This window comes from Embiotoca jacksoni, unplaced genomic scaffold (assembly GCF_022577435.1).
Source record: "Embiotoca jacksoni isolate LCO1_2020_lvr unplaced genomic scaffold, fEmbJac1.0.p SCAF_1, whole genome shotgun sequence".
Classification (NCBI taxonomy): domain Eukaryota; kingdom Metazoa; phylum Chordata; class Actinopteri; family Embiotocidae; genus Embiotoca; species Embiotoca jacksoni.
This window is the reverse complement of record NW_027185229.1, coordinates 4,093,797-4,105,000: the sequence shown is the minus strand read 5'-3', so window position 1 is coordinate 4,105,000 and position 11,204 is coordinate 4,093,797. Positions and strand designations below refer to the sequence as shown.

The window sequence follows — 11,204 nt, the reverse complement described above, 5'->3', positions numbered from 1 at the left end:
GTCAACCAGTGTTTCCCAAAGTCAAAGTGGCAGCCTTTTTTTTTTTTTTTTTTTTTTTGCCGTGACTAACAGCGCACAACCACAAATAACCAGTTTATTATAATAGAAGATTTCACATTTAAGAAGCTGGAATCAGTAAATTGTAGCATTCATTTATTTAATTATAAGAAATTAGTCAAAACAATTGATTGCTCATCAAAATGGTTTGCGAATGATTTTCTGTCGATCGACTAAACAGTTAATCAACTAGTCGTTGCAGCTCTATCTGTAGCACACAAAGAAAGAGGATTTAAAATCTCTCGGTCTCTTAGCTTGATAAATTAATTATTGACTTAGACGAGGACATTTCAGAGGTTTCTTTTGTCTTTACCAACAGTAATGTTGATACTGGAGACTGTACTTTTGGGAACGTTCATTCTGTTGTTGAAATGGAACCATTATGTTGTGTCGTTAAACAGCAAGACTTTACAATATTAACAACTGGCAGAGCTCATTTGGCTGGGCTGAAGAAACACTGTATTTCCTAACTATATTAAAGCTGCTGTATGAATCACTTGGTTATGTAGGAGGGTCTAACCTTGAAGAAAAGGAACAGTGTCTTAAGCTTTGGAACACTTGTGTTTGCCTTAGCTTTCATGAGTTTGTGTGTTTGTACCTGTGTGTGAGTCTATCTTTGAGAGAATTTTGTATGAGGAGGGATTTTCTGTGCGTGTGAAGTCGCAGAAGATGTAAACGGGACCTGAAGGCATGGGAAGTACTTCCTGCTCTTCCGTTATTATGAGACAGTGATACACAAAACCAACACGCGCATAGACACACACATAAGACACAGTGTTACCTTCCCATATCTAGTACCGACTCTCGTCACACACACTTGTCTCCTGCATGTGGAAGCCATCTCTAAGGCCCACGTTGTATCCATTAGACGCAATCAGCCTTTTTCAGATATGGAAGCCTTCATTGAGAACTGTTTCCTTCGAAAATTGAACTTTAGTCTTTCAGCCACAGTCATGTATCTTCAAATATATGTTTAAACATGTTTTATATTTTTATAGTCAATAAATCAGTTGTTAATTGTCTGAACAGTTACCTATTATTGTCCATTGTTCTATGCAGCTGGTATCCATTTTATAAAAAATATATTGAGGATGGATCGTTAAAAAAAGTTATTTTACCCCATGGGCTGGTGGGCAACAATTGACTTTGATAACTTCAGACAGTTGGCAAGTTCTTGAAAATATTAAGATCAGAAATATAATTGATTATATATCAGTTCTACTCATCGTCTCTCATGTTGTTTTGTTGTCATTGTCTGGCAGTAACTTTTGGGGGCAATTATGATATTACCACAGCCACAAAAAGCAAACCCCAGGAAAGGAAAGGGCAGTCTCCTTTAGCAAAAGGTCCCATGACTTCACAACAATCATTTCAAGAAAAATCCATTACTTCATCTGAAAAATAAAAAAAATTCCAAACCAAGACAACTGTGTGACAAAGGTCAAAAGGAATACCACAGCCATTGTTGGAAAAATTAATGTTAAAGATGCAAAAAAAAACAAAAAAAAAAGGGGGGCGCCCCAATGACTGAGTGGCTAGCGTGCGTACCACACGGATGAAAATGCCCTCGAGTCCCTGGTTTGATTCCCCGGTGACATCAGCTGTGTGTCATTCCCCTGCTGTCTTTCCCAACATTTCCTGTCTACATATACTGCAATGTAATGAAGGCAAAATGCCACAAATCCAATCTTAAAAAGACAAAACAAGCCATGTGATTAATACGTACACTGCAGGTCTGTAAATAGATACACTTGCACCTCCATACTTATATGTGCTCCGTCATCTGATCTTAAGAACCCTTTCCATTCTGCAGTTCAGTAGTCTGTTATGTATTTATTCTTCTGCTTCCAGTCGGGTACTACGGGTTAAAAGTTTAAGGGTCTTGTGACTAAGCCAGTCAAAGCTTTCTCTCTGTAAACGTTCAAAACCACGATTGTTGGATCTAAACACATTCCCACCAAAACCCATAGTGCCATCCCAAGCAGGCCTTCAACCAATTGTGTGTTGGCACCATCTTCAAACCACCAAACGGCTCAACCTCAGAGACATTTCTGAGATCTGAGAGAGATGAGCCTCTAATTTAAATCAGACCAGAGCAATCAAGAGCCGCTGACGAGATCTGGGCTGTGTGTTTACACGTGTGGGTGAGGATTTGTATTTGTTTGTGAATGCTCAACTGTGTACCTGTGTGGGTTCATGTATGTGCATGTTGACCAGTGTTTCTGGTTTCGTGTATGCACACGTGTCAGTGGCCCTGAAGGGGCGATTCGGAGGAATTTCAGTCTCCCAGTAAACAAACAGTCAACCATAAAGCAAAAACATATGGATCACATAGGGTAATGGCACACACTCACACATACGTGCGCACACACACACACACACACACACACACACACACACACACACACACACACTACTTATATGAGCAGGGAAACAATGTGACATATCCTGAATCACCTGAGGGGAAGCACATCCTGCTGTTCCTCTGGGTATGATCTCGGATGGGTTCACAGAGAACAGAGAGCTGAGCAGAGTTTACCTGCTTCCTTTCAAACTATCTCAACCCTGTTTCAAGCTTCACTATTACATCTTTGGAAGAGCACACTTCTAACATGTATGCAAAGACAGGTGTCTAAGGTGTCTGCATCCCTTCAGGGGAATTGTGATGGGCTTTTTTAAAAATATTTTTGGACATTTTCTGTGAGAATAACGGTTACCACAAATGAAAGCATACCATTCAGGCCCGATGATGAAGAGAAGAATAGAGAAAATAGTGAAGAAGACACAATAAGATAAGGTGAAGAGCAGTCGAGCAGAATAATATTCAGCATAGCTGAGTTAGTTGAGAAGAGGCCGTAGTAGCTCTCTGGCCAGCAGTAATGACTGGAACTGATTGAAACCACACAACCACTGGGGTTCTGACCAAGACCGAGGATAACACAAAGAAGAACACACAACAGAAGCAATGGTGTGTTTTTATCTCTATTGCTCAACAAATACACAAACCCTCACATGCGCACACAAAAAAGGAGAAAGGAAAGAAGAGGCAATTGTTAAGCTGCAATTCAGCCAAATAGAGAAAGAACCCACACAGACAGACACAGAGTGCTGCACTGGAATATTTCCAAAATCTAGAGATTATAGTTGCTCTGAGAGAATGAGGGAGTGTAAGCTCATTAAAGACAAAAACTGTCTGCTGTTGAGCAGGCTTAAGGGGAATTTAATTGAGTTACTTTGTCTCTAAGATTCCTCCGGTTCATGGGAAAATACAGCTGCTTTGCTAACTGAGTGTTATACTGCTGCATCTAACGCAAGGAGCATGAAACAGGAACACAAACCAAATACTCTAACACACTGTACTGTACTGCACTGCATACGTAATTGAAGGACAAAATGGTCATAAACAGTAGGAGATAAACAGAAATCAGTTGGATTTCACATTCAGGAAGACATGTTTTGATTGTGCAATTTATTTTATAATTATTCTTGTCATTTTTGAGTTATAGCTATTATTCTAAGGGTCAATATCGGCCTAAAAAACTGTAAGGGATCAGCTTTGCCACAACAGACTTGAAAACCTTGGAAAAGACAAAACCCTCACTTGAGAGGGTTATCATCACAGTTCACTATACAGAAACATGCTGCTAGTTCAAGTGTCTCACAAAGACAGACAGTTCGCTTGCTAGTTTGTACCATCACACCATGCTGACATTATCTGTCAGCAGTTTACGACATGAGTTCGGAAGATTTAGAGACTGTACTCAAGGAAGTCATTGGTGAGGGAGAGAAAAACCGAGCGCAGGCCACCAGGGCAGCAGCAGCAGCAGCAAGCCATTCTCAAATGTTTGCGAGGTGGTAAAGGAAAATAAAGCATGTTCATTTTTGGCGTTCAAATATGCTGTAAAAATGCCTCAAACTGCTCTGAGTTTATTTCAATCTCTGCGAGAAACCAAATTAGACACAAGCCTCAACAAACCTCAGCGACTAAAAAGGGAAAAGAGCCCCATCTACAAACTGGAGTGAAGAGGAAGAGAGTTCAACACTATGACATAGACAGAGGATTCATTTCACAGAAAAGAAAGCCAGGCTGAACACACAAATGCTATTTCTCTTAACTTTCTAACACTTAGGTGCAGCACCCAGGTTTTTTTTTTTTTAAAGCACCCAGGCAGTTGCTTCAAAAACTCAATTATTAATATATATATATATATATAGCCATGATAATACAACAACATTTTAGTGAAATGACTGCGCACCATTCCCACCGTGATCACCAGCTCCTGAGCCCTTTAGAAACTGAGGGGAAACTCCATTATGTATCTTATATATAACATATATATATCATATATTCTGACAGAGGCCAGGTTCGCTGTTTAATCCTATTTACAGTCGTTATACTAAGGTAGTTGGTTGCTGGTTGCATCTTCTTCTCTGTGTACAAACCTAGAAGTTTTGAAATAGCTCACTACTGATATTAACAACTCGTCGACCAGCGTAAAGCATGACATCACAGCCCTGAGTCCTGACGGCCCCAGTAGTATTTGGCAGTGAGAAGGATAAAGCTACGATATGATGTGCTTCGAATTTTAACTGGGACATTTTACAGTTTTTTTGAGAGTTAACTGACATACTTGTCTGAATTTAGCATCAGGTGCTAAGGTAACACTGATCATCTCAAGGTTTTTTTTTTTTTTTTTTTTAATATAACAATTTTGGATGAGCATAAAGTTTGGCGTACGGAGATCAGTGTAACCAAATAACTGCCCAGATTTGTTTCACCTCCTTATGAAATTTAGCATTAATTAGCCTCAGCTGACTAAATTTGCTTTCATATTAGCTGGAAAATCAATAGAAGCCAAATAAAAGTTTGACCTACATCTGTCACAGACATTGTTAAAACATACGTTGTGTCTCTTGAAAGTTAAAATTGCATTCTTACTAATAGCAGTATTTGTATGAAAACAAATTGAAATCAATGTAATACAGACTGTGTAGGAAAGAAAGACAATAACATCAGAAAAGTGGGTTAAAAAGATGAAAGACAAGGAGAAAAATAGAGTGCGAGAACTGTTTGTGGTGGAGGAGAATGAAGGAGTCTAGCATGTGGTTGTGAAAGCCTCCTTCTGTATAAACAGACAGCCTCATTGCATCTTCAAGCCTGAATGAGAGCAACACTCACAACACACAAACACCCCCATTTTATGGCCCTGTAATGAATGAGCAGAGCTTTATTCACTAACAGCAGAATATATTCTATCCAAATATGCATAGACAGGAGGGCTAAAACTTTCTGTGAAGTTGTGTGGTGCATTGTGACTGGCTGGCTCGCACGCTGGTGCTACCAGGTCATTGTCATAAATAAATCATGGCCTCAAAAACTATCAAAGAAATTAATCAACATCTTTCTGACAAAGTCACAACCAATCTAAAGAGACAGCCTGGTATCACGCCAAACCCTGTAATACACCAGTCGGTCAACCAGTGTCACATTTTGCCTCGCCTAGTTTTTAAAAGTTTATGCAGGTATTACCTTTATAATGTATTTAACTTGTATGTTGTTTTGAATTGCTTCCTGGTTTTTCAAGTCTGTTTGATTTGTTTTAATTTTGTCTTGATGTTGTGCAGCACTTTGTTGTATATAAATGTTCTACACTATAAGTATAAACTGGACTTAACTTTAGTATCTTAGGTGACAGATGGAAAGTCTCATAATATACTTTTTCAAACCCAAACCATGATCTTTTCCTCAACCTTTCCTGAACGTTTTTATTCCAAGTCGAGGCCAAACCTAACACTGGCATCGTATCCTTTAGTAGATTGAAAGGTCTATCATACACTTTGCCATTATGCAGGGTTGAAACAGGAAGATTGACTGACAGGGCCGTTGCAATACATTTCTACTATTTGCATCTCCAGTGGGACAGGAAAATATCTACTGTGTACCCAACACATGGTGGCACAAGCATTGATTTTTGAGCTGGGCACCAGTTTCTGCTACTTTGTCCCGGTGGCCAAACGCGGTAATGCAATAAACATTTACTGAAGCCAAGAGAGTTTTAATTTTCTCATTGAACAGCCATTATAAAAATGATGCCTGCTGACCTTGAAGAGGTTACAGGGGAAATTCTTTGTATTTTATGCATATTTTTTAAACCATGAATGTTTAATATCTGCAAAACCTTGAAGAAACAAACACAGTTCAAGACCTTTGAATTGCTGCCTACATCCCACTCATGTTAAGATAAAAACCTAACCATTCAGAGCTCAGTAGGTGAGATTAAGGGACATAATCTGAATAGCCTGTTACATAGCTACAGTCATGATACATCGATGCATCTGTCAAGGTCGTTGTACGTTAACCTCTCTAGGACTAACAACTCATTTAATAAAGTTTTTCTTTGATCAATGTGAAAAAAACACTGAATAACTGCTCCCAGCAACCAAGACTGCAGCTTCAGTGTCAACTGCAAAAGATGCTGGTAAGAAGTATATGACACTCGCCACTCGCTGGTTAGAGAAAAACAGCATCCAAAAAATTAGGCTGCAATTATTAGGCCAGCAGCAAGAGTGCTATTTTGGAAAGTGTTATCCTATTCTAAAAATGAACCAATAGCCAAAAGTTAGATTCAAGCCTCAGTTAGATCTCTACATGTGTCTGTTGCGTTGTCCCAAAGCCCTGCACTCTTCATGCAGAGGGCTGGGTGGGGGTGGGGGTGACGCAGAGCTGAAAGCCTGGCCTTGTTGCCCTCAGTTGAAGCCTGACCAATCGTCTCCTCCACACCCCGACTCACCTACCTACACTCAGCCTACACACACACACACACACACACACACGCACACACGCACGCACACACACACGCACGCACGCACGCACGCACACACGCACACACACAGACAGCGAAAAGAAGTGTAACTATAGTGGGAGAAGCCACAGTTATACTTTGTGTTGGCTTCCTGTAGAGCAAGCACAGATAAAGTCAGCACAGGAGAACATGTTTGGACACACACCTCCTGTTTAATAACTTCAGAACTCTTCAGGAATTATCATTAAATCTGATGGTGTACTTACACTCATCGTGGTTAACCACAGTGTAGCGATGCAGAGATGTGCATGTGAAGGTTGTATGTTTGCAGTTCAACACAGTAATCACAATAGATTGAGTTGCGACTCGCCGGAATAAAACAAAACATAAATAGAATAAAATAAGTCCATCAACCATCAAACATTTTTGTGGCAGAGTCCCATGGCAACAAGACACTTAAATCTCTGCACACTTCCCTGTTAACCACACCTACCCGAATTACCCCAAAGGACCTGCACTCTGTTCCGCAGACGGTGCCGTTGTTTTCTCACCAAAGCTATAGGGAACCTGAATCATTTTGGCTGATCCTGGATGAGTCATTCAGGCACAAAACTGCCCGTACTCAAGTCCACATCCCTCTGTTCCCGTCCCCTGTGTCAGTCAACCCTCACAGTGACCAGTCCCACAAAGAGAAAGGGTCACAGGTTCATTCACAAATTCCCAGGAGCCCCATTGTGCCATTTAAGCATTCCACAGCGCTGAATTGGTCCTGACCCCTCAGATCATCCGAGGTGGCACCTCTCCCCACACAGACCAGTTTTCCAAATCACCTGAACACACAACTGTTGTGTCTGTCTCCGAGAAGGCCTCTGACCTAATGACTCACAATGACATCCAGCAAAAACACTCAGAGGTTTTTCTTGGATTTCGTGGGAGTTTCTAGAGAACAGCCTCTGAGTGCCATTAACAGTTACTAATTACCAGTCTTAAAGTTTTAAAAACACAACAATAAGTCAAGATTATTCCACTTAAGAAAACAAACATAAATCTATACAACCTTCACTGTTAATAAATGCATTATTATTATACTTAAGGAAAAGGTTTAACATACATCTATCCTGTATTGACCAACTTCATACCATGCATGATTAAAATGGAAACTACTTTCTATCCCGGTATTTAGAGGCAGCCATATTTCTATACAGGAATCATGCCAAAAAGCGACAACAGAGGCTTAATAGAACCTGGTTTCAGTGGTTGGTATGTTTAGACCCATCACACACCTTTTTGTGGAGTCTTTTGTTCTTTCTTCTAACACCATACAGAAACACTAACAGTTACACACTGGTGTTTGTTTGTTGTGTTTTCTGCTGCGACCTGTTTCTTACCTGCACTGGGAAAGGGCTGTGGGTTCGGGCCGCTGTTTTCTCTTTCTGTGTTTGAGGTTGCGTGCGAACTTGGTTGTGGAGCTGCTAGACCGGGGTCCCCGTCATCAGGTGGCTCTGGGGAGATGGCAGCGACACTCCTCTCCTCATCCATGGGCGTAGGCCTGGCTTTTATGAGAGGAGGTGAATGAGCCTGAAGCAGAGAGAGGATACAGCCACAAATATTATTATAGAGATGACTACGTGGGTCACATGAGAGATTTCTCATTGTCTTTGAGCAACAAACCAACAGACCGTGCTTCGCAGGGAGAGGTGCAGTCAGACACAACTTGAACCAGCACGAATCCCTTTCAGCTATTCTAAAATCACCAAAGGAAGCGGCAGACTGCTTTCATGACAGTGCTGACACAACGGAAACGTCTAATAATAGTCCATTTTAATGAATAGTTTTGAAAGTCTTTAAACTTATGTTGTGCAAATAATAATAACAGTAAGGAGAGTATTTATTATATACAGCATGACAACTAAAATATGAGCTCGGGGGACAGTAACAACAGAAACATAGACCAAAAAAACTTACTGTAAGTAATTAACTACAATAAATACAAAAAAATACTAAAAGGGAAGTTTCTAGGTTGCAAAGTACAAAACATGTTAGCTTCTATGCTGTGCTGATTCACAAGAAAATGTACATAAAAAGTAAAATCTTGGATTTTAAATCGATTCAAAAGTGAAAGTGATTCACTAAAACTGTTAAACAAGCAGATAGTTTTAACTGTTCATTATTTTAATATTTTTGAAACCACGTCATTTTACTGTTGAACAATACTCGAGATGATAATAATGTAACAGAAAAATATATTATACTTCAATAAAGTAAACAGACTTTCAGTTAGTCCGTTCTTACTTCTGTACAGGCTAAAATACCTGTAATCAGGCCACATGTGTGTTTTCCTGGTATTCTAACGTTTTAAACCTTTTTATTTATATAGGAAAAGCTCAGTGTATACCTCACGTGCCAGCCTGTGTTTGGCGCGCGCCTCTCCTGCCAAAAAGCTGCTCAGCTGGGCAGCTGTTTGCGCGCTCCCGCGGATCGCTCCGCACTCGCTGTCCCCAAAACTTTGGATAACATTTAGTTTTTGTGGAAAACGCGAAACGAAGCAACGTTCTCTGAGTTCACGTTGGCTTCATGAACAATATTTCGTCCTTAAATAGCTACAATGGGCTCCGTTTTTTTTTTAAAAACGGTACAAAGTTTAAAGAAGTTTCGGGAAAAGAGAGAATTCAGCGCAGCGCACACTCACCAAAGTGCCAAAGTTTTATCTATAATGTGTACTTGTACCCAGGTTTGACAACAATCAAGTCTACCTTTTAGGAGAAATGTACGCTGAAATATAGATCAAACATTAAATGTAACCCTTAGCTAATAACGGGCGTATTCTGTTTACCTTTATTGCATGCCTGCGCTCTGCTTTCCCAAAACGAGTCCCTGCATGCTCAGACCGAACTCGGCTCCAGTGTGGGGATCCTTTCTCTGCTTGGATTTATACTGCAGAATAACTGACTTTGATCCACAACAACAGCACAGGAAACAGCCTCTTACCTTCTCTGGCTGGGACTTTGTGCAGCCGAGCCTTAGACTAATTCATTCTCTGATCACTCCAGGTGGACTTCTAGCCCTCCAGGACCTCTCCACTCCTCCTTCTCTCCGCTCTTGTCACTTTACACGACCACCAAATCTCTTTTCGGCTCATGCAGGTGACCCAAAGTTTTTATTTCAGTGCATTTTCTCCAGTGGAGATAGTTTTCTCTCCGCCTCCAAAGTTTCTCTCCCCGGCTCGCCCCGTCCTCCAGCAGACCAGATGTTGGGAAGTTTAACTGTACAGGCAGCTCGCTGAACTCTCTTTGTCTGCGTTGCAGGTTTCTTCACCTTCTCTTGCGTTCGTGCAATCAAACTCCAAACACACCGCCTTCCCAAACTTGTTTACAATCTTAAAATGAGCACTATCCGTTGTGTGCATTCGGTCTCGCCTCTCTCCTCACTCCCACTATACTTGCCTCAGATTTCTGCGCTGCGGCTATTGGACAGGAAACTACAGTCAGCAGTGATTGTGCTTCCTTCAGGCTAGAAAGTAGTTGGGCTGAACTATACTGTCATATAATTACCCCTTAACCCGAACCAGACACGGCACTAACACAGGCTAGCTTTCATCAGGAATTATGAGCCCAGAAACATATGGTTTTTTTCATGAATAATGGACAAGTACTTTAGAAAACCTTTTAACAGCAATAATGCAGTAAACAATGGTATATTCTCAAAAGCACTTAAATCCAGCATCTACAATTAGTTGATAGCCTCTGTTTCAGCTATTGTAATAACATTTTAGTCTCTTACAGAAACATAATATGCTATATAATATTCCTGTAATGTTCTGTGGAGTCGTCATTACTCTTTCAGCCCTTAAAAACAACAATTCTTACAAAAAAATGTCATTTATTAGCTGCTTTTTGGCACCCAATGCTGTTCTCTTTTTTTTTCTATTTCAACAATGAACAAACTTTTAAAGGATACATGTTCCTAGTTGTAATTATTATATAGTAATCCTGTAAAATTATTACATATTTCAGTGGGCTTTTGTTTGATAGTAGCCTACTCTGACAAGGGCCGACCAAACTTTGCTCTTTTGTTTCACTGTTTTTATTTTACATGCTGTTGTGACTCACTGTGTGAATGTTCTTCATTCATTCTGGTGCTCAAATGACCTTTTAAAACCAAAACCAGGTCATTTTATCTCTGATTCATCCTCATTATGGCAATTGTGTACTAAAGAGTAGCGTAATTAGAAAAAAACTGCACATGGGTATTTTGTACACTATAAATTGTATACAGACATCAGCTGGTTATATTTTTACAACTTTACAAAACCTGCTCACTGACAACAACATGTGCCTTTATGAA

The 11,204-nt window shown here is 40.2% G+C and overlaps 1 protein-coding gene across 1 annotated transcript in view; it reads right to left on the bottom strand.

Annotated features, from left to right (window-relative positions):
- Positions 1-10,207, bottom strand: part of mdfi (MyoD family inhibitor) — a 27,290-nt gene extending 17,083 nt beyond the window's left edge. The window contains exons 1-2 of the mRNA XM_069156953.1: positions 9,849-10,207; positions 8,249-8,438 (exon numbers count right to left, since the gene is read on the bottom strand). Of these exons, the coding sequence (XP_069013054.1) occupies positions 8,249-8,399 (151 nt within the window). The 5' untranslated portion in view covers positions 8,400-8,438; positions 9,849-10,207. The remainder of the gene's footprint in view (positions 1-8,248; positions 8,439-9,848) is intronic.
- Positions 10,208-11,204: the final 997 nt, after the last annotated feature.